The sequence below is a fragment of the Cavia porcellus genome, unplaced genomic scaffold, assembly GCF_034190915.1.
Source record: "Cavia porcellus strain 051 isolate PalLab524CR breed Dunkin Hartley unplaced genomic scaffold, mCavPor4.1 scaffold_31, whole genome shotgun sequence".
Lineage (NCBI taxonomy): Eukaryota > Metazoa > Chordata > Mammalia > Rodentia > Caviidae > Cavia > Cavia porcellus.
The window spans coordinates 25,166,359-25,190,027 of record NW_026947514.1 but is presented as its reverse complement, the minus strand read 5'-3'; the positions used below and the strand labels follow the sequence as shown (position 1 = coordinate 25,190,027).

The 23,669-nt window shown below is 49.8% G+C and overlaps 2 protein-coding genes across 2 annotated transcripts in view; both read right to left on the bottom strand.

The window, feature by feature from the left end:
* Nucleotides 1-938: 938 nt before the first annotated feature.
* Nucleotides 939-5,508, bottom strand: Ngb (neuroglobin). The gene is given in 4 exon segments (NM_001172872.2): nt 939-1,759; nt 3,195-3,314; nt 3,850-3,961; nt 5,414-5,508. Coding segments are annotated over 4 exon segments (456 nt in total). The 5' UTR covers nt 5,503-5,508; the 3' UTR covers nt 939-1,624.
* Nucleotides 5,509-8,790: 3,282 nt separating this feature from the next.
* Nucleotides 8,791-23,669, bottom strand: part of Pomt2 (protein O-mannosyltransferase 2) — a 41,409-nt gene continuing 26,530 nt past the window's right edge. The window contains exons 11-21 of the mRNA XM_003472446.5: nt 22,514-22,583; nt 19,668-19,746; nt 18,497-18,648; nt 17,972-18,063; nt 17,023-17,099; nt 14,027-14,098; nt 13,675-13,734; nt 13,478-13,583; nt 12,247-12,387; nt 11,945-12,059; nt 8,791-11,160 (exon numbers count right to left, since the gene is read on the bottom strand). Coding sequence (XP_003472494.4) covers nt 11,055-11,160; nt 11,945-12,059; nt 12,247-12,387; nt 13,478-13,583; nt 13,675-13,734; nt 14,027-14,098; nt 17,023-17,099; nt 17,972-18,063; nt 18,497-18,648; nt 19,668-19,746; nt 22,514-22,583 — 1,070 coding nt within the window. The 3' untranslated portion in view covers nt 8,791-11,054. The remainder of the gene's footprint in view (nt 11,161-11,944; nt 12,060-12,246; nt 12,388-13,477; nt 13,584-13,674; nt 13,735-14,026; nt 14,099-17,022; nt 17,100-17,971; nt 18,064-18,496; nt 18,649-19,667; nt 19,747-22,513; nt 22,584-23,669) is intronic.

Sequence of the window (23,669 nt, the reverse complement as noted above, 5' to 3'; positions counted from 1 at the left end):
ACACAGTGGGTAGCACAGGGCCTGTCTCCCTGGAGCCTGCAGAGCCTAACACGCTGCAGGCCCAGGGTCTGTAGTCACACGGGCCCACAGGCCTGGCCCTCGGAGCCAAAAAGGAACCCATAGCCCAGCTGGGTGCTAGCGAGGGCACCAGGTGCAACCTACGTGGACTGAAGACCACGTAGCTCAGGCCCAGGGCAGCCATCCCCAGTGCAGTCCCCTCCAGCGATGCCAGCCTGGGTCTTCCCTGAGCCTGCTCAGGGGATGCCCACCCTGCTGCTGCTGTCTTCCTCACACCCAGCCTCGATCTCTGGCCCACTCACCTGTGGGGTCCCAACTCTGACCCTGGGTAGCTGCATACCACGGATTACGATGGTTGCGTGTTGTAGTTGACCAACCCCAAGATGGAGACAGGCACAAACATGAGGGAACTGTATGTCTCTCTGGCGTTAAATTCTGAAGGGTGATCCCTTCAGACCCGCCGCCTCCTCCAACAGCAGCTCAGAGAGGGACTCCGTTAACCCCGTGGCTCTGTCATATTTAGGTCATAGTGAGGTCTGCATCAAGCCAACAATGAAAGGCAGTGCAAGAAGGAGCGTGTGGGCGGGGCCAGGCCTGGAAATGGCACACACACTCCCACAGGTCCCCAGCCAAAATGCCCCCTGTTCCACCCAACTGCAAGGAAGGCTGGACAGTGTTGTCCAACTGTGTGACGAGAAAGAAAGGAAACTAGGTTTGGTGACCGTCTGTCCAACTTGGGGCTCAGACTCTCAGCCCCACCTCCACAACCGCCACCTCCACAGCTCGCCAGGCTGTGCCCTTCCTTCCCACCGCTCTGGCCTTGGTCCACTGATCCCATCTTCCGTCCTGCCCTGGGACACAGCAGTCTGCAGCTTCCTTTGCCACAGGCTGACACCCAAGAAGAGACCAGGCCTGGACAGTCAGAGCAGCACATAGAACAAGTTTATTCCTTGTGAGTTTCTAGAACCACAACACAGAGCAAACGCAGGCAGGGCGTGGGCAGAGGGCCTCTCCTGCTGCTTTCTCACCTGCCCATCTGCCGAGGAAGGGCATGCGTGGGTGATAGAAGCCGTGGGCCCACAGCCCGAGCAGGGAGCAGAAGCAGGTGCAGAGGTGAGACTCAGCTCTGCGGGGTGGTGAGGAAGAGCCTGGGACTCAGGTCTCTCTAGGGATGCGGCCAGCCTGACTGCTCGTCCTATAGAGCAATATGGGGGGGCTCCCAGTAGAATCCCTGAATGAGGAGTTCTCAACTCCTGAGTCTGCAGCCATCTTCGCCCACCTTGACCCAGGTCACCTGAGAAGTGTCCTGTGCTCTCAAAGCATCCCCTTTCCCAGTTCCACGCCACCTCTGACCAAAAGTGCTCCTATTCATGGGCAGTAGGGATGCCAGTGAGGTACAGAGGTGGTAGGAAAGGGCCTGTGGGGATGAGGGGCGCCCAGCAGTTCCTTCTGCAGTTCTAGGGTGGGAGGAACTGAGACCTGGCCTTCCTCCTTCAGAATGACCAAGGGGTCAAGATGCAGGGAGGCCTAGGGGACCTGGGCTACACGGGACACAGGCAGACAGACAGACACAGACAGCTGGGAGCCGCTGGGCAGGGGTCATCTCTTACTCGCCGTCCCAGCCTCGACTCATGGCCTGCACCACGGCCCCGTACAGCTGGCTCCAGGCGGCCCGTATGGCTGGAGTGAAGGCGGGGCCCAGGCACCTCTCCAGCATGTAGAGCAAGGATTCGCCCACCGTCTGCAGAGGCAAGGGGCACCCGTTTGTCTCCAAGGCAGGAAAGTATCACTCCTTTCCACAGAGGAGAAAACTGAGGCTGCGGCTGGCCAGGACTCCTGGGCCTGCCTTCTCTTTTGCACAGTTTGAGCAGCCTTCTCCCTCGATCCTTGGTTACCACCTGTGCCATGAAGCTCTCCAGTGAACAGAGCATTGCACCCCATACCTCGCTTTGCAACCACCCCTCAGGGCTACAACTAACTCATGTCTTTATCTCTGGGTCATGGTTTCCTCACTTTTGAGGCAGCAATCAGAGTTAAGAGCCAAGCTCTAGACCTGACTTCAGATTCTGACCACCACTTATGAACTGGGTGCCCTCTGAACCTCCTTAGAGAAACAGGGAGAGTAAAAGTTCCAAATCCTGGTTTTTCTGGGTGATTCAATGGCATAATTTATAAAAAGGTCTCAGCATACCATCCACATACACTGACCCTTCAGTGATGATGCTCTCATCCGTTATTTTTTGCTTGTTTGGATTTTTGTTGTTGTTGCCATTTATTTTTTTTCTTTGAGACAAGGTCTCACTCTGTAATTTCAAGCTAGTCTTAAACTCACTATGTAACCTAGGCTAGCCTTGAACTCACAGAAATCCTCCTGCCTCAGCCTCCCAAGTGCTGGGATTATAGACATGTGCTACTGCACCCGGTTCTTATTGTTATGAAGTAAATAAAATAATATTTATGTAAGCCACAAATATTTACTGAATATTCCCTAAAGACCAGGCACTGTGCTAGTGCTGAGAAAGACCAACACCATCCCTTCCCCAGATGCTTCCTGCCTAACAAAGCAGTTGGGCTACTAGGCTGAACATCACATCAGCAGCCCCCAATGAACTATGCCTCCAGGGTGCATGAGGAGAATCTTCCCACCTCAACACTGGGCTCATCCACATGACTGGCCATAGCCAGCGGGACCTCAGTAGGAGTGATGCAAGCAGAGGCTCCCAAGCATGTGCATGCCAGGACTGTCCTCTTGGGACTCAGCTTCCCTGGGAAGATGCTTGGCTGGGCTGCTGCCATGGGGACACATACGCCAGCAGGTAGACATACCACCTGGCTAACTTCTTTTGCCCCATGGAGCAGAAGAACCTGTCCTGCTGAGCCCAGCCACGGGAAATCAGAAGTGGTCATTTAAACCAGCACATTTTGGGAGGGGCAACCTTTGAAAACTAAGCAGACTGGCTAATCCCAAAGGCACCTACACTTATATGGTCTAAAAGACACCACAGAGAGGAGAGACCTCAGAGCCTTAGAGAGGTCAAGTCAGTGCCAGAGTCACACAGTAACAGACGCAAGCCCCCTGGAGCCTCTAGGGATGGGGACAGAGAAAGGGTAGGTGGGGGCGGCCTGAGAGACAGCCCCGGGTTGGGGCTTTAGGGACGAAGAGGCCTATTACCCACCGAGAAGGAGCTGAGCTTCACACCCACTGCCCGGTGCTTCTTGCCCAAGCCAGCGAGGTACTCTTCCAGCGAGGACAAGTCCTCCACCTTGGTCACTGCAGTGTCGATCACAAGCATCACCTGCCAAGGCCAAGGCATCAGTGACAGCGAGGCTGGGGCCACCTCATCTGCTCACAAGCACAGCCCAAAACCTGAGGGCCCCAACCAGGGCAGAGAGCCCTGCAAGACCCTCATTGTTCCAGGGATGGGGCAAAAACCAGTCAGTGACTCCTTAGGGTCCAACTATTACCCCTCTCCTCTGAGGGTCTCATAACCCTCAACATACCCGCTGGACAGGTGAGAAGACACTGAGGTTTGAGAGTCATGAGCTAACAAAACCCCAGCCTGGTGTCATAGGCAGGTGCCCCAGGAACTAGGATGATGCCTGTACAACCCATGGGCGCTGGGGACAAGGCTAAAGACGGTGATGGAGGCTGAGACCAGCATAGGGTCAGGGAGGAAGCTGACTGGTGTCTCAGAGGAAAAGGAGGGGATGCACCCACCTGGGGAACAGCAGGAGAATGTCCCAGCGGGCTGGAGCAAAAGTCATTTTCCTGTGCCCAGTCCCCTAGCCTCCCTGATGGATCCCAGAGGCCACAGTGGCCCCTCCCCTCACCTTCCTGATGTGGTCCAGAAACTCGGGGGAGGAGAGGCAGTCTTCGGGGCTGGAGAACTGGCGGCCGTTGTACTGGAAGAGGGGCAGCAGGTCGGGCTCGAGGGCAAACAGCCTGTGGAACGGGATGGATGTCAGCCGGACCCTGGTTTCAGCAGTAAGCTCAGCATACACTCGCCCCAGCACTGCTAGCTTTGCTAGTGCCCTTCCTCAGCCTCTTCCTGCGCTCTGAGAAGGAGTGTCCTCAGGCCTCTGGCAGCACCTGGCATCCAGTAACCCTTCATAAATAATTGAGGGGTGTGGTTTAGGACAGGCAGGAGTCCTCCAGCAGGAGATCTGGAGTTACACTGGGGAGGGGAAGCCCTGTCTTTTCCCCTTAGGTCAGAACTTGTCAGTCTCAGCCACTCAGAGGAGGCTCCAGCCAGTGATGATGATAATATCATGAATAAATCCTGCTGGGCGTAGTGGTACAAGCCTGCAGTTCTGCACTCTGGGAGGCTGAGGCAAGAAGATTGAAAATTCAAGCATGAACAGTTTAGTGACTCAATGAGGTTCCGTCTCAAAAAAAAATAAAAAAGGGCTGAAGATGTAGCTCGGTCTAAAGACCTTGGGTTCGATCATCAATAATAAAAAAACAAAACAACAAACACCTCGATACACTTATCAGTGCTTCTCATCTGGTTAACTTGTGCATACTCACCAAGCGGCTGGTACAAACAGTTATCCCAATTTTACCAAGAAGGAAACCCAGACTGGCTTAGCAACCAGTCTAAGGTCACACAGGGTGAAAACAAGAGGAAACACAGCAGGCAGATGCCAGCGGAAAAGGTGCGTTGAGGAAAAGCCAAGAGGCACAGTCAGAAGATGCCAAGCCCAGTGGGGAGGGAGGGATCATACCGTTGCGCGATTCCGACTGTTCTGTATGATTCTGTCTTGGGGGAGGTTTTGCAAAAGCCCAGTCAGATGTTTGGGGCTGGCCTAAGGAGGATGGGGGCGTTGCCTGTCGGTAAATACAGTGAGGTTTCCAAGAGAGCCCGAGGTAAGGCTGGAAACGGGAGACAGGAGCAACTTGTCCTGCCTTCCCTCATGGTCCTCTGGTCCTGGTGCACTTTGCACGCATCGACTCTCGGTACATTTCGGCCTCCCGGTGAAGGCAGCACTGGGCAGCCCCTCACCCCAGCCCACCCCCGCAGTCGCCATAGAAGCACGCGCAGGACCACAGGGCCGAGGAGCCAGCGCGGCTCAGCACCAGTGTCCTGCCGCCCCGGGGTAATGAAGTCCGGGGTGGGGTGGGGTGGGGTGGGGGACCCCGCCTCCCCCAGCGAGCCCAGAGTCGAGAGCAGGGTGTGCTGCGCTGGGTCTCCAGACGACCCCGCTGGCCGGAGAGCGGCAGGAGGGGCTGCGCCACCGTCCCCGCGCGCCCGGCTGCTCTGGCGCACATCTGGCAGCGGTCCTGCGCCACCGCGGCCGCCAGGTTTCCTCCTTCCCGCGTCAGTGCAGCCGCTTCGAACTCGTTCCTGGCTAAGCGCCCCCACCCGCACCCGCGGGGCGCTCGGGCAGACTTTACCTGGCGAACAGGACGGTGCCGTGCTCCAGCGGGCTGCGGTTCACTGCCCGCCAGCTTTGCCGGATCAGCTCGGGCTCCGGGCGCTCCATGCTCTCCAGGGGACACGGGGTGCAGGACTGAGACCCTCAGGGCGCGGGCGCCGTCATCGCACGTGCAACGCCGTCTCCGCGGGGACGCGGGACCCTCTGCACCCCCGATGGCCCCCGTGCCTCCGCCTGGCAAGGCCCAGCAGCCGCTCCTTGCCCGGCCAGAGCTGAGAGGAGATGCGCACGGCCCGCCCTAGGTTGAGGGAACCCGGCCGTGCCAGCCCCTCTGCAGCTTCTGGAGACCCCGCTCAGGCTGCTGCGCCTGGCGCCCCGCCGCCGAGAGCCGCCCTTTAAAGCAATAGCGGCTCCCGCCCCCTCCCGTCCAGCAAGGCGCGCGCTGCCTCTGTGATCAACTGCCAGGGCCTGGGCGACCTGCAGGCCTGGGAATGGCCAGGTTTCAGAGCTTAGAAGAAATCATCAAGCCTTTTTGTGTCTTGGTTTCTCACTAGTTTCTTGGAAGGTAGCGATAATATTACCACTCACTCTGCTGAATTTGATTGCCCACTCAAACATCGCTTGGAGGCGTTCGACTTTGCCACCCTCTGGGTACTTGGCCTCTGTTCCAGTTGTGTCCGACTGCTCTGAGGTATGGCCAGCTGAAGGCAGTTCACCTACCTGTGGAGCAGGCAGAAAGCAGAGGTGGAGCGAGGCACTGCCCAAGCACTGGGTCTGAAGTCCTTGCAGACTTGGGGACAACAGTGCTTTCTGACTTAGGCACAGAGCCCAGACCACAAGCATTCCCAACCTGGACCCGGGCTTCCCTGAGACCCCAGCTTTAGGAATCTGTGAGTTCCAGCTCCAAAACCATTCCTGCTTGGCCTGTGTAAAATCCTCAGTGTGATGCAGTCCAGCGAGGCTACACTGCTTCTGCCGGGCAGGGGTTAGGTTCTACCATGCCATTAGTCCATGATTTATTAAAAACCATGGCTTTTAAAAATAAAAGTATTTTTTACTTTTTAAAATAGAAGACTCATGGCTACCAAGCAGGGTGTGGTGCTATTTTTGAGTCTCTGAGCCTCTCTCAAGATGCCTGCTTTTCTCTGGGCCTCAGTTTCCTCAGGTGTACCAAAAAGAAGTTGGGTAGCAAAGCTTTTGAGTCTACCATCTTTGGTAACACATGCTAGAGTCACTGACTCAGACTAGTCATGAACAGGCTGTGGCCCTGGCCAGCCTTGTGCCTAGTCCTCCCCTTCGACAACTTCTGGCACTGAGTCAGGACTGATGGCCAAGCCCCATGAAACCATCTGGCTCTGTGCCTCTGATAAGGACAGTCTGGGTATATCCCATTCTACTCTCCCCATGTGTCTCTGGGTCCCTGGGCAGAGGAGGACACTGAGACTTTAGGAACAATCTGGTAAATCTGTGTCCTAAAGTATCTAAGAGATCCCCAGGCAAAAGCACAAAAGGATGGGGAACTACGGGAGAAGGCAACAGTCCATATTCAGGATGCTTTTTGCTTCTTTCCCAGTTCCCAGGATCAATGGTCTGAGGAGTACATGGGGCACAGTGGCCTTAGCTAGTTAAGTGTAAAGTCAGCACTCAAACCACTGGCTTCCCTCTGCTTCCTAGAGTCAGAAGGCAGCAGGGAGAGGGAAAGTGCACTGTGACCCCCAGTCCCCTTGGAGAAAGTATTAAGGATCAGGTGTAGCCTACACATCCCAACCAATAGACAGAGGGTCCACGGGGCTCGGGGCATCACAGGAGCTCTTCCTCTGGGATCTGCCAGACATGTGCAGGAGGTTTCCACATGCATAGAAGGGAGGTCCATGCTGTCCTCAAGACAGTGCTGTCACTCAGGTCAGCACGTCATTAATGACAGTGGAGAGCTGGCAGTGACAGGGCATTTGCATCCTGATACCCTGTCCATTAGCTGTTTGCCTCCTCATGAAGTAGACACTGTTACCCTCATCTGACAGTTCAGAAGCAGAACTAAGTGACCAGGGTAAGGTCACAGGAAGTGCTAGGCCAAGATTTGACCATCTGGCTCATGCTCTCTACTGCCTCCTTCATGTGGGGTTTTTAAAAACCAAGCTCTACTTAGTTGAGAATGGCCTTGAACACACTATGTAGCTCAGGCTGACCTGAAGCTTACAGCAATCCTGCCTCAGCCTCCTGAGTGTGGGCATTGCAAGCATCACCACTATGCAGCTTTTCCTCATGTTAGTGGTTCATGACCCTGAGCTATGTCCACAATTCAGGCCAAGCCAAGGTCACTGGGTCTGGGTTAGTGGCACACTGGTGCCAGCTCTTGTAAGGCTTCCAAGAGCCAACTGTACCCATCAACACTTCAAAGTGTCATCAGTGACATCAAGTTGGTAGTTTGAAATAGGCCGTGTAAAAGTATTTATACCACAAAAACTGGCAAATGCTACATATTAGGGTTGAGTTTTTGTTTTCATTCTCTACTTGCAGATCTGCTGTTGAAATGCCTATGGTCACCAGTCTGGCTGTACCTGAGGAGCAGGTAACACTGGCCCTGGTTGAGCTGCTGAGCTCAGTGCAGGATACACAGCACAGCAGGTTGAATCAGGACACTTACCTCAGCGTCCGGAGTCACCAGGCAGCTCTAGGAGGTGCTTCTAGTTCTAGGACCAGGCGTGACAGGACACAAAAGGCCCACCTGGTGCCAAGTCCTGCCTCTATTATTTCCTAACTGTGAGACCTTAGGTAATTTATTATTACTGGCAGAATGGAGATAAAAACATCACTGACTTCACTGGGCCGTTATGAGGATTAAAGGACATGGATGTGCCGAGGTTCTGTAAACCGGGCCATGTGTTTAGAAAATATCTGATCGGCTTCTGAGACCTGTGTACTCCCGGCCTGCCTCCAGCCACCGCTGGCCCTAGTGGAATTGTTAGGCACCCCGATACCCCCACTCCACTGTGTGCTTCCAGCCCCCTCCTGCCCCACCCTCACGAGCCCTCACCTCCCTCAGATCCCCAAGGCCATTCCTGAGCTAAGCAGAATGGCTTGCTGCCAGCGTTGGGCACTCAGCTGTCTCACAAGTGAATGAAATGGCTCCCTTGCTCCTTTCTATACTCTCTGGGTAACCTAAGAAAAAATGCGACCCATGTTCCCACTGATTAGAATGAGTACACTGAGACAGCCCCCACTATTCCTCCAGTAACTGTGGGAAGCCGGTGTCCTGGCGGCAGGCCCACCTGCCCAGCCAGATCCTCTGCTGCAGTGAGAATGCCTCTGATGTGGGCTTCATGGAAATACTTCTCTTCTAAAGGAGGCCTCTCTGGAGCGGGACAATGAGGTTCAATTAAACACAAGAACACGGCATTCAAACAAAGGATGTTTATTACAAAAGTAATTGGTATCCAATTATCTCTGGAAACCTTTTTTTTAGGTAAAATGTGGCTTAAGGTGCTGGCTGGAGCCTGTGCTGCCTGACAGGTATCTTCTTCCCCTAGCAGTTTGTGCGACATGTCATATTTCTGTAAACTCCTGAGGACTACAGTCCATATTCACAGCAATAACCTGCCAGCTTCTCTCCCCAGCACCTTCAAACAGAAACTGAGCACACAGAGTTGCACCACCCAACGTGGCCTTGGCCCCAGAAAAGTGCCTGCCAGCTTGGGCACGAAGGAAGGAGTGGATAAGGAAGTTCTCTCCCTTCCACTCCTAAAAAGCATGGAAGAAACTCTTGTTCCCAGTGTGACCAAACCGAGAGGGAAGGAGGGGTGCAGAACTGACCTTCTCCTCCCTCACCCTTCTCAGAGGGCCCCCTCCGTCAGAGCTCCTCCCTTCCACCAGGTTCCTCTTGGGAAATGAGAAGGCACAAAGGAAAATCAGCGACCCCTGGATCATCATCATAGACCACCACTGCCTTTGCTAAGAGCCATGCAGGGACCCCTGTATCCTGTCCCTGAGCAAGCCCAGCCAGATGGTGGCCCCACCCAGTGCAGAAGGCAACTCTGCCTGTGGGGAGGAAAAAGGGGTGGGGAAGAAATGGATGCACACAGAGGTTCTCCATTACTGCTGTCCCTCCCCAGCAGAAATGCAATTAAGCAGGCCGCCCAGACTCAGGTCACAGGCGGCACTTCCTGCTGGGGGAAGTCAGAAGGGCTGCGGCACTAGGACAAGGTCATGTGCCTCAGATCTAATTAACCACCCTGCCTACCCTGCCTTGCTTTTCACGTGGCTGCACTTCCTCTATTATCATTAATGATGCTTGGTTTGAATGTCCAAAGCATGGCCCAGAAGCTTCCCTCCCCACCACTCAATAGGTAGCACAGCCTGTCCCTGAGACCAATTTCCAGTCTCCGTGGCAACCGCCTCCTGAAGATGCTTTAAAGAGCTCTGACCCTGTCAGAGTTGTTGGGAGCTACAACAGAGGAAAGATGGAGTGTGGCAGAAATTCATCATTAAACCCTGAAGCATCAAAGTCCTCCGAGACAAAATGAACATTCTGTCCCGTCCGGAGAGGAGCACAGGGAGGCACGTCCTGAACTGAAGGGCTGGCCTGGGTTGGGCTGGTTCTGACTCAGAAGTTTTCTTAATTCCTCTGGGGAGGACATGGAAGCAGCAGCTCTGAGCTCCTTGTTTGAGCTTCAAAGTAGCAGACAGTAGAAGCTGTCATGTATCTCTAGGAGCTCTGGCCTTGGGGAACAGAGACCAGTGAAGCAGTTACACAGAAAGGGAATGTGAGTAGGGGAGGGTTAGAGAAATGAGACTGCAATGCCTCACAGGGAACAGGGCCCCTGCTCTGACTCTCATCTGCCTTCATCGTTCAGGTCTCCATGGAAAGGAAAGAGATGGACGCAACAAGCATCTGACACACAAGGCCTGGGTATCTAGAGTGGTCCAGGTTAGGAGAGGGTTTCTCCAATCAATCTCAGTGTGACATTCCCAGAGAACAAGGACAAGGGCTAAGGAAGGCCAGTCAAGTGCTGGCAAGTTTGTCACCTCATGGCCTGGAGCCCCATGCTCCAGCACTGGCAGGCAGCCCAGCCACCTGTGACCACAAACACCCCAGGAGGAGGCAGGGGAAAGATCTCCAACTTGGGTGCTTGTTCTCCTCACCTGGATTCTTTTGGTGGTAGAATGGAAAGTAGTATGGCATTCATGGTCCCATCTGCTGTGTCTTTGATGACACCCCAAAATGGGGTCAGTACTCGGTTCTCTTAGAGATCAGAGAATTGCTTATGGATCTTACAATCCAAAATCAAACCAAATGTAGTATTAAGAAAGTATCAGAAAACACTGCTATAGCCCCGACTCTTAGTGTTTATGACACTTGGCTGTTTATAGTCAGTCACAAGGTCTGTATTCCACAGGCATTTGACAAATGTAACCTCATATACTCCCTCACACTCACAGTCACCCTCTTACACACTCATCCTCCCCTGGCTGCACACTTGGGGAGCCATGCAGAGAGATGCTCTGTAGATGCTGCAGACAGCTGTGGTCTGTATTGCTGGGTCAAATCCGGGTTTGCTCCTGAAGCTTGGTGGTAGCAGTGGCAGAATTCTTCAGGTTCCAGAAGCTCCAGAGCTGGCTGCCCCCAGGCAATTCCTGGAGCCAGGCGGGTCCTTGTAGTGCTCTCAAAACTCCCATGATTCCAGCCACCTTAGTCCTGCCATTGGACTTTTAGGGTCCTGGGCCAGAGGACCAACCATCCCATAAGCCAGGGGATGGAAGAGGTAGAAGCTGCAAGAAGAAACCAGAGGGAGGTAGTGGGCACTCCTGTGCTGCAGCTGAGGTGCCCACCAGACGCACCCACTCCAGAGGCCTCTTTTCAGTCAGCACCGTGGCCATCTGAGCACAGCATGTGGGCACACTCTGGTCCAAGAGCTTGGGAGATGCTTCCTGAATGGCAAGGAAGGAAAGGGCTCCCCTCAACAGGCCTAGGAGAGGGACCTGTCCAGGGGTCTGGCCTTGGGCTGAATGGCCCAGAGTATTTGTGAACATGCAAATTTAACCCACTTGGGAGGCACATGGTTGCAGATCACAGGTCCCACCAAAAGAGCCAGCAACTCTCAACAGGATCTGTGAGCCTTAGCAGAGATAGCAAGAGGGGTGGAGGTGAGGGGCACAGACTTTTCAAACAACTGTCTCCTTCCATCAATTCTGAACACACCACCTACACCCCTGTTCCCACTCCTCCCTCCTGCCCCACTGAACCATTCCAGTAGGGAGCCACTGTGACTGAAAAGGAGTACCTTTCGGGGTAGGCCCTCCCAGCCAAAGCTGGGAACTTGGCAGACGAGATGCAAAGTGATCCTCCTGTTCTTCTACCTGGTGCCTGATTACAAATCAGGGTCACCTGGGGGGCTTTAACAATCACAACTGATTGAGCCCCACTTTGGCCCAATTGAATTAGAGCCTCTATGGATGGGGCTCAGATACTGGGACATCGAAAAGGCTTCTAACATGTGTCTGAGGCTGAAGCACCAGTGAGCCCCTGCCTGAGGGCCATCAAGGGGATGCGCACCTGTAGGCAGTTCCCAGGATCAGGATCAGGATTCCTGTTGCATGCACGCTCTTGGCCAAGGAAGAGGAGGCCAGGCCCCCGGCAAAGAGCCGCAGAAGCGTGTCCCACAGAATGCCTGGTAGACAGAAGAGACCACCAGTACCAGCCTGTCAGAGGATTCCTGGGGCTACAGCAGGAAGGAGCCAGCCCCCAACAGGAAGCAGAGATTCACTCCCAGCCTTGCTGCTCCAAGCAGCCTCTTCCCTCTCTCCCACCCTGCCTGCCTCCTGCTTTTCCGCCATGAGCAGGTGGGCAGGGCTGACCTGTCAACATGCTGGAGAAGAGCATGGCTGGGAAGTAGTGGTGGAAGTAGAGGATCCGGCCCATCAGGAAGAACGGGAAGTAATGCAGCATCCAGCCGAGCAGCACCTGGCCACCTCCTTGCAGCAGCACCCGGGTCAGTTCTGGGCCAAAAAGCAGCACAGCTCTGTTAGAAGGCAGGAAGGCCAGGGCCCAGCTTTCAGTCTCGCTCTGCCCCTTCCTTGCTGTGGATAGTTCCCTCACAGGGACCAACTTAACCTCGTGACAACTGGAAAAAAAGGAGCAACTGGGACTCTCAAGAGTCTCGGTCACTTCCTAGTCTGGAAAGGTCTCAGCACCATGACAGGGGCACTATATGCCAGCAAAGGGTCTGGGGCTGTTGTCTGGGTTGGAAGCAGCCAGGCTCTAGAGAAACCATAACCCCACATCTCTACAGAGAGCTGCCCTTCCTCCCTGTACCCTGCGCATCTCTGCTGCCACAGACCTCCACTATGCAGAAGCGCAGAGGGGGCAGCAGGGAGGCGAGAGTGTGTCTGGCACTCTGACTGTTTACACACAGAGTGCAGGGATGAAAAGGGCCTGAGGGGAGCTCTCAGTTGCCATGGTGCACGTCTGGAAGCTAAAGAAAGTAGAAGCAGCACCAGCGTGGAAACCACTGCGTTCCTAGGGACAGGAGAGACAGTAAAGCTGGGCACGGTGGTACACATCTGCAATCCCAGCACTTGTGAGTCTGAAGCAGGAGGATCACTGTGAATTTGAAGCCAACCTGGGCTACACAGTGAGTTGGAGGCCAGCCTGAACTACATAGCAAGACCCTGTCTCAGAAAAAAAGAAAGAGGAAAAGGAAAGAAAAGAACAAAAAAGAGACAGTGAAAGAAGATGGGAAGTTTTGCCTATAGCACAAGGGTAGAAAGGAAGATTTTGCAGTTAGAGACTACTTGGGTTCAAACCTCATCACTCTCAGTAGCTAAGGCCTTAAGACAAGTCCCTTAATTTCACTGTGCCTCATTTCCCTCATCCATACAGTGGGGGTAATATTCCTTTCCTCCATAAAGCTGCTGGGAGGGTAAGAAGTGTCACAAACAGCAAGTGTCTGGTGACTGTGGTTTTGAAAGGCAAAGGAGAAGGGAAGTATGGGGCAAGCAAAGCAAGGGACACCCCACCGTAGGCAGAGCCTCAGAACACTGGCACCCCCAGCTGCTGGGCTGGGCTGGGCTGGGTAGGGGGCCTGACCTTCCACTTTTGTGGAGAGCTGTGCACCTCTCTGCATGGCAATGGCAATGATGCTTCTTGAGATGAGGTAGAGAGCGATGCTCACCAGATTCAGCCACCAAATCACCTGTACAGACACGCAGACAGAAGGATGAGAGGAAAGTGGAGCTCTCCCTAGCACAGTGCTCGTGGGCTGAGCAGGGATGTGCAACACTCACCGGGTTGCCAAGCAGATAGACTCGGAAGTCTGTGTCATTGGCCCCTGAGAAGCGCAAGCCCTGTGGAACAGAAGACACCTTGAGGATCCTGTTCCCAGCTTATCCTCAGCTGAGAGGAAGACCAGACACCTTTCACAGAGAGGCTGGCCTGGAGAGGAGGCTCACAGTGTATAGATTCTCCATGTACCCTCTGGGAAGAGAGTTGACATCGAGGCAGGAAACACAGCCCCATCTCTGGGCAGCCCGTCCCAGGTGAGGCCTTCTCCTGTACCCCAACACCTCTGGCCCACTCTGTCCCAGTCATCTTCTCTTGTCTCCATTTTCTGGAAGGAGCTCTAGCTGCTGGTCCTACCTGGTAGTTGATGGGCCAGTGCCAGGGTTTGGATGTGAAGTCATTGTCCTTGGGCTTAAGGCCATTGTTCCCCTGTAGGAAGATGGCAAAGAAAAGCTGATCAAGATGGAGCACAGGGCTGACAGAAATGTGAAGCTCATACATCTTTGCTATCCAGCCAAGTGTCAAGAGGAAACAGCCCCTCTCCCTTCTCCGCAGGGACGAATCAGATGCTATTCATAGCTATTATTCATCAGCCTACAATAACTACCTTATTTCCTCCAACCCAAGCCTCCACTTTCCATCAGCCCATTCAGACCATTTCTGCTAGAGAGAATGAAGAGAAGGAAGTACCTGTTTGCCTTGGGCACAGAACACACATTCATCTACCAAGCCAAAGCCAAAATATCAAGAGGGTTAGGGCTATAAAATCAGAGCTTCTTTACCTAATTTCAAACAGAAAAACTGGACTGGGCTTGGTGGCGCATGCCTGTAATCCTAGCACTTGAGACATTGAGGCAGGAGGACTGCTGTGAGTTCGAGGCCAGCCTGGGCTACACAGTGAGCTCAAGGCCAGCCTGAACTGCATAGCAAAATACTGCCTCAAAAGAAACAAAGAAACAACCCCCCACCCCCCACCCCCCCAAAAAAAACCCAAAACCACACCAAACCACAAACAGGGACTCCGAGGAGTACCTTGACTTGGAAAAGACTATCTTAGCCTAGTACCCTTAAACTGGTTTTTGCTTTTCCTATTATTGCCTCCTTCTGGCCAACAGCCTTTTTCGACCTTTTCTCTAAATGCCTTTCTTGTCATTTTCATACCATGGCCACACTATGTATCTCTTGATGTACTATGTGAGACCTAAAGTTTTTTGCTGTTTGTTTTTACCTTCCAAGAATTCATTTCAGGTACTTAAAGAGAAATCACTTTAAGCAATCCTTTAGCCTGAAGCACCTGAACTCAGTCCTTCTTATCCAGCAGCCAAGACTATCCAGTAACTTGTCTTACCACAACAAAATCAGGGCTTTGCTAAAACAGCAGGAACAGGCTCAGAGTCCCAGGTATCAGCCATCAGGACTGGGCGAACTAACTGTCAGCACTACTGGGGAAAGCAGCCCCAAAAGGGGCACCACGCTGGATCAGTCAGGGTTTCCCAACCTCGCCACCACTGATATTTGGGGCTGGATAAGGGGCTGTCCTGTTTAATATCCACTCATTATCCCCATTCCTCACTCCTCAGTTCTGCCAGTCAAAAAGTCCTCCAGGCATTGTGAGATGTCTCCTGGAAGGCAAAATTGCTTCAACTGAGAAGCAATGACATAGCTCAACTCTGAAAGGTCTGGGTCCAATAAACTGCCACCTGGTACCTAACTAACCCAACTCTTGGAGGGCTTGGGAATAGTTTCATATGGCGGTAGGGTCAAAAGTCCTATGGGGAGGAGTATTGTCACCTTCTCCATTCGGGTTCCAGCTGGCAGAAGACATAGGCAAACAGACAGACACACGCACGCACGCACACTCCTCACTCCAGTTCCTATATCTAGGTCACTGTTTTGGTCTCTCTCCCTTCCTTGAATAAGAGATGTCTTTACATCCTTTCCTTCTTTATCTCTATCTCTTAGATAATGAAAGAAGAAATGAAACTATACACTTACTCAGTTGGTCTTAAAATTCAACCCAGACCCAGACTGATATTCTGATTGACAGGCACATATTCAAAAGAGCAATGTCATCAGGCCACAGTGACAGCTACAAGCAGAGTCAGAGGAGAAGTGACCCAGAGATTGCTTAATGTCAACTCATCACCTTCCAATGTGCAAAAATGACAAAAATCGAAAATTTTAAAGTTTAATCCAGTGAAGTAAGTCAACTATATTTACATAATGCTGCTTAAATAATCACTTTCAGGAGTGTGCACTTGATAGTGGCCCCTGGCAAAATAACGATCCCCACACTTGCTTGCAACCCTGTGGGTGGCTGCTATCCCCCATCTGGCTTGAAGCCCAGGGTGGCTTCACCATTACTCCTGTAGTACTCAGGTTTGCCCAGGACAGAGCAAGGGGCTCACCCCTGAAGCATCAGAACTGCAGCAAGATTTGCTCCATTTGCAGGAGGAAATTTAAATTAGGGGTAGAATTTCCTCAATCTAAAGTTTCCTCTCTCACTTTTCCTTTTTTTCTTTCCTCACTTTTCCTTAAACCTTTGACACTACAAATGCTGTCAGCTATGAGTGACAGAGTTCAAACAATGAGTCTGAGAAAATAAGCAAGAATCAACCATGCCCCCTCATTGGTTTCTGTCCCAGAATATGAGTGAGCTCATGGTTGAGCTGGCAGATTAACTTGCTGTCCTAATTGATCCTGAGATCACATGCTGGAATGAATTATCAATACCTCATTATCTTCCACCAAGAACATTAAGATTTTCAGGAGCTCTGTCACTCAGACACATTTGAAAAACCACTTAGAGGTCAAGTGGTGTCACTGTAACTGGCACTGACTCTGAAGGCCTACTAGCCCAGCTCTGAAGTCTGGAACCACATTTTATACATTATTGTTAGACCCTGGACAATTCCTCAATCCTTCTGTGCCTTAGTTTCCCTATCTATACACTGGGAAAGATGATAATCACCAAAGGATAAATACTGTATATGTTAATATATATACACATATACAATGCTTAGAGTAGTGCCTCCCTACACAAAGGTTCACTGGTATCATGGTTGTTATCCCCATTTTGTGATAAGGAAAATGCCTATGAAAATCAAGTAAACCAGTATTTGAAGACACTTTCAAGGTCCTCCACAAGGGGGTGGTAGATCTACACTACAGCTACTGATTTGTGTTTCAAATCTGTGGCTGCCCCAAAGCTCTTTATCTATCTATCTCTTTTTGTACCCGGGATTGAACTCATGACCTTGTGCTTGGCAGGCAGCTGCTTTGCTGATTAGCTATCTACCCAGCCCCTGCCTAAAAGCTCATGAGAGAAGCCATGTAGTAAGAGGCTACAGTACCCAGATCATCACCATGTGAGACTCCAGCAAGATCTCAGGAAAAGTGGGCTGCAGCACATCCAGACTGATGTTTGGCACTAGGCAAAAGGCAAAGAGAGAACAAAAACATGACAGGCTTTGTCACACTTTATCTCTCGGAGTCTGTCCACTTCTGTTACAGTCCAAGGGAAGCCTTCCTGACAAGCTGATGAGTAGGTGACAGTGTTGGGGATCACTGGGTCAGCTTGCACCAAGCACCCAGGGGTATTCTGAGGGAGACAACCAAACAGGTAACAGGCATCCCTGTGGGGCTCCATCCAGGAACCAGTCCTCTGCTGTGGCACTGGCTCAGATGCTGGCCTCCCGTTAGGCACAAGGTACATGAGGGCAAGGACCAAGTCTTTCATTTCAACATAACCACAGGATCCACATAGTTCCTGGTGGACTCAGCAAGGAGTTAATTAGTTGGTTTGGCTAGATTAGGAAGTGACAAGAACGAAATGCAAAGCGCAGGGAGGAGGAGAAATCAAGAGTAAATGAATGAATCCAAAGACATAGTGAGCTGAAACTGAAGTACAAATATCAAAAGCAGTCTGTGGACAGAAGTGTGGGCTGAGACCAGAGCTGTGGCTGCAGCCTTTGGCACAGGAAAGACTGGATGTAAGGGTGGAGGAGCTCAGCAGAGACATGGCAGGCAGAGATCAGATGGCACCAAACCAGGAGGGCACACAGGTACCCAAGGGACAGTGCCAGGAGAGCTCAGAAGGAGACAAGACAGAGGTAGGTGAGACCCTGGGTGGTGGAAAAAGGAGCCATCAGAGTAGGTACAAACTCTTACAGGTGTAAAAAAAGGAAGAAAGGGCAATAAGGAGAAATGGCAGCAGAGTCTGTACATGCAAAGGTTTATTTTTCTAAGGGAAGAGGTTTTGTTTTTTCTGGATGTTTCCCTTCACAGCCAGCCCTCACTCACATTTGGGATTGATATGGTCCTCCACGTTCCAGATGGAGTTGAGTGTTTGTTTCAGGTATGGAGTACAAGTAACTTCCAACTGCTCCCAGCCCCTGTGAAATCACAAATGTTAATCACAAATGCCTCTCAAGAGACTTGAATCCCCTGCCCCTGATACACACACTGCAAAAATGACACTGACTACTGCTCTTCAATCCCTGGAATCCCTGGATTTTTAAGTGAGTGGTCATATTGTTTCAACTCCAGTTTGTCACACTCCACAGCTATCCTGGAAGTGGTCTAGCCTACGCTAGTCCCACTTTACAAAGAGACAAAGTCCAAGAGAGTAATTACCTCAAGCCACAAGTACAAATGCACAACCACGGAACACATAAACTCCAAAATGCCCCTGGAGTTCTGTGTTTCATAATATACCTAATATCTTTTCTTCTTTCTATCAAAAAAAAGCAAACATGAGGCACACTACTTGTAGCACAAAAAGGAAAGTGCAAGTCCCATGAGAACATCAGAAACCCAGAAACTCACCATTTGGGCAGAATCTTTCCTGAGGAACCGAGGACACAACCTGTGACCAGATGGATGAGGCGAATTCGACTTCTTAGCACTTTGATCCGGTTCCCAAATTTTCTGTTTACAACCTCAATCCGCCAAAAATCATTTGAGTCTCCTGTCCCATTCTGTCACATAAACCAAGAAAACGACACACAGTGAGATGATGTTAGAGAGAGGTGTCAAAAGGGATGGTTACTCTTTCAGATGGCACCACATTACGAAAGACACACACCAAATCAGCCTCAGTGACTGAGGTGGAAAAGGGAGTGAGAAGGCCACAGAAATGCCTCAAGTGGCACACTGCCCTGGCACTCCCCGTTTGCAACCAAATGAAGGAGTACAATTCTTAGAACCAGAAGTCCAATTTCTCATTTCACAGAATTAGTCTGAGCAGTAAGTAGATGTCTTTGGCCCTAAACCAAACTTAAGATATGACCCTGAGCCAACAGCAGATCTGGGCCATTTGTACCTATTATCTTAGCCATGTGGGCACTCACTCATTTCAGCCAGAAAAGTCAGGCTTGGGTATCGCATCTTGGAAATGAAGAGCTGCTGAAAGTCTTGGCTCTGGTACAATGAGCGATGAGCAAGTGGAAGGACAGTTAGGAAACCCACTTTAAAGAACCCAGATTCTACTGAAGCACCAATGGCCTTGGAAGTGAATGTAACTAAGCTATACGTAGTTTTCCACTAGCTGTTTCTATCTTTAATTATTCTTAAACTGTAAGTACTCATAGAACTTTTATTTTTTGGTGAGGAGGTCCTGGAGACTGTACCCAGGGCCCTGCTTTAGGCTACATCCCTGGACCTTGTATTTATTAGTCATGTGGGGCCTTACTATAGGTCTTTGGCTTCTGTGTTCAATGTGATTTTAAGAGATCCAAACATTATTCACACTTGCCATTTATTAGGTAATGGAATATGTAAATGACATGGTTGTTATCTGAGGACAGAGATAGGCCGAGGACATAGGCTGCTTTTTTCATAGCAAACTTGGCCAAAAAACTCTCAAAAATGTTAAGACCATAAAGAGTCTCTAATCCATAGGAACACTCCAGAATTCTAGGATAGTTATGTCCTGTCACATGCCCTTGAGTCAAGCCCCACAACTTTTACAGCCTGCTCATGTCAGGCATTCACTTACTATGCCATAGCCGGTGACCTGATAGTGTTTTCGGGTCAGCGGGGCCTCATGATAATGACTGTGCAAGTTCCGAGCAGTCCTAGAAATTGAAAGACAGAAGAGCTGTTATCTGACAAAAAGAGACATGCAATGTTTCTCCTTTTATCAAGAACATACAAAATCATCTGTTAGAGTTAGAATATTTTGAATCAGAGGAAATTGCAACCTATTCAGTCACAAGAAATACCCAGAGAAATGGTGTTATGGTTTATGTTTGGATGTCTCCCCCCCAAAGCCTCATGTCATCATGGAGCAGGCTTCTAGAGTTAGATTCATGGTCTAATTCTAGGATTATGGGTGTGAGTGCTACACCCACCCTAGGGTGAATAGCTGGCATATGGTATAAGAGATGGAAAGAGGCTTGTTTTTGCCTGTTTTGCTTGTTGCTTTTGCTGTCTTCTGTCATCATGAACTGTTGCCCCTCTGCCATATGCCCCACTGCCTTGGAACCAGTCAACTATGGACTGAAACTTTCACAAACTGCGAGCTAAATAAACCTTTTACCATTTAACTTTGGGTGCTGGGTGGTTTCAGCAATGAGAAAAGGAACTAAGACAACTGGAGAAAAGTCTTGGATCAAAAGGAGAGATGGTGGGAGCACCTGACTACACAGCAGAAAAGGGGCCAACCTCAGGGGTCTTGGGACAGGAGTAACTTTTACACATTTGATGGCCTTGAAACACTTAGCTTACCTGACTTATGAGGCAAGTCTGGGGAGAACAAAATTAACACTGATAATCTACACGTCTATCACAGATACTCCCATTCACTTTACCAGGGATTGAACTCACAACCTTGTACATGCCAGGCAGGTGCTTATGCCACTGAGCTAAATCCCCAGCTTATCACCATTTTCTTAAAGTGAGAATTGGTATGGAAAGAGGGGCATCTAGTTTTGCTTTCACTTATTAAATATCTTTTTTTGTTATAGTGTTTTGAGACAGGATCTCACTCTGTAATTCAGGCTGACCTTCAACTCATTATGTAGCCCAGGTTGCTCATGAACTCATGGCTATCCTCCTACCTCAGTCTCCCGAGTATTAGAATTACAGGCATGTGCTATGATGTCCAGTCATTTATTTAATATTTTGTAACAACTTTTTTATTCATAAGTAGTATGCAAATGTTTCTTATAAATTTTTTGATTTGTAAAAATAAAATTTAATTACAATAAAGTTTAATCAAAATAAAATCTGTTTAATAATAAAGATTCAAAGTACCCCAAATCCAAATGATTACCACTATGCTCCCTCCATATCTAATACGTACATACACTGTCTATATCTATTATATATAAATATATAATGAATATCTATATAATATATATAGATATAGATAGCACATGTACATATGTATGTGTAAATAAATCCTTGATTTCCCTGGTTCTTAAAAAATCTGTACCTGACAAATCCAGTGTATGAATTTTGGCAGAGCTACTTGTAATATTGTTTCTGATTGCTCTTTATGCACGGGCCCTATTTCCTCCAGCAATGCATTTTTTTGGGGGGGAGGGGTCTTTTTTGAGATGGGGTCTGCTATGCAGTTCAGGCTGGCCTTGAGCTCACTTTGTAGCCCAAGCTGGTCTCGAACTCGAAATGATCCTCCCACCTCAGCCTCCCGAGTGCTGGAATTACAGGCGTGAGCCACCATGCCCGGCAGTGATGCATTTTTTGACTGACACTATTCATTGTTGCTGAAAAACTATTTTTAGGATTGGATTGCAATGTCTTTCCCAAACGGCATTTATCCTTGCTTTTAACCAGGTACCTAGGAGATATTACCAGTCTAAATCATGTTTATTAAAACCATAGCATGAAGATTTTGAGAACATCAAGGTGACATAAATGAGAACTGAAAATCTATGTGAGGATTAACTGTTACAGATTCTTGGGAACTAGTTTCCTACCCAATCCACTCCTAAGTAGATAGGGCAGATTTACCCTTACCCAAGTGTAGGGGAGGGATCAATTAATACAGTAACCACCTTGGGTGAGCCTAGAGCTTTGACACTCAAACAGCTTCTCAGGGCTGAGGATTTAGCTCGTGAGTGGCATAAGCATCTGCCTGGCAAGTGCAAGGTCGTGAGTTCAATCCCCAGTAGGCAAAAAAAAAAAAAAACAAACAAAAAAAAAACCCACTTCTCTCAAGAGGCAGTCAAAACAAAAAATCAAAAAGGAAGACCAATGCTCCAAGATGGTGGGATCAGGGCAAAAGTGGCTTTTATTGCCTTACTTTTCTTGATTTCCCCTTTTACTTCAATTATTAGCTTAGTAGTAACTGGTACCTTGCCAGCTTTGTTGTACCTTTAAGTTTTTATGTTATCCTGGCATTTTCAATCATTTCAGTGAGAACACAAGTGAAATAAACTAGTTTGTAGTGTTCCAGAAGTAGAGGCTTACATTTTCTCAAGGCAGTCACTTAAGCAGTAGCTTTAGGCAGCTCAACTTTTATCTTTTCTTCTAGGAAAAGGAACCCCCAAAGCCCCCAAGGCCAAGACTGGCAGGCAAAGGGTGGCCTGCGAAGTTCATCACCTTCCTAACCTAGCTCTCTCTTTTTTTTTTTTTTAAATTTTTTTTTTTGTCTTTTTCAGTTTTTATCGGTACCAGGGATCGAACTCACGACCGCCTGCTTGCAAGGCAGGTGCTTCGCCGCTGAGCTAAATCCCCAGCCCCTAACCTAGCTCTCTCATTCCAGCACAGCTCTATTACCAGAGCCTCAGACAAGACTTCGGAGTATTTCATTTCTTAGAAGAACTCCCCGCCCTTGGTTCCCATGCTACTCATCACGCAGAGTGTACATTCACTTACTCCTTGTGTTCCAGTCGAATGATATCTCCATGTCTCACAAACTCTACTGGGAACGAGGGGTCTAGCGGATCTGCCGAGGAGAGATAAGCATTAACATTGAGATCATTCTCACTCTAGACTATTGTCAAGTGATGGCCTACTGCAAACAGCTACAGTGCCACCATGTGGAATGTGCTAGAGGCACCAACACAGTGCTGTGGGACCAACAGACCTCAGTCGCTGAGGAGCATTACAGAAGGGGTCCTAGAGACAAAGGTTGAAAACAATGCTTCATGGAAAGCAGGATGTTTTTCAAGTGAACTAGTTGGGGAAAGGCACAGATGTATGAAAGAACAAAACTCGTGTGACTAATGGCACATGATGTCATACTTAGGAAATGTGAGCAAGCAGGGAGTGGGACAGACGAGAGCATGAAGATGCACGTGCCAGGCTGAGCAATGTGGTCTTTACTTGATAGGCTCTGAAGTCTCTACAAGAAGTTAAACTGGGGCTGGGTGTGGTGGCACATTTGTGTGGTCCCAAGGCCAGCCTGCATTACATACTGAGTTCAAGGTCAGCCTGAACTACAAAGTCAAACTGTGTCTCAAAAAAAAACAAAAAACAAACAAACAAAAAAAACCCTTAACCTGGGAAACAAAGTAAAATTTCTCTTTTAGCGATCTCCCTGAAATTATTTCCACACAAATCACCATTTTCCTAAATGTTCTCTCATTCCAGCACAGCTCTATTACCAGAGCCTCAGGCAAGACTTCGGTCTATTTCATTTCCTAGAAGAACTCCCCGCCCTTGGTTCCCATGCTACTCATCATGCATACTGTCTAGGTTGGTGCCTATACATATATAAAAATATATACATATATATATATATTGGGGGAAGGTACCAAGAATCAAACTCACACTTGCCAGGCAGGTGTTTGTGCCGCTGAGCTAAATCCCCAGCCCATTTTCCTAAAAAATTAAATCTTATCTCTGGCAACAGATTGCTAAGTGTGAGGTGGAGAAAATGATGAAATGAAAGGATACATTTGTGTTATCTGGAAATCAAAACTAATGAAGATGTAAAAAGGCAATGACATGGAAAGGGAGCTGGAAATCATCAGTCATGCAGAATGCAGCATTGCAAATTACTGTCCCAAACAGTGGAACACCAACACTA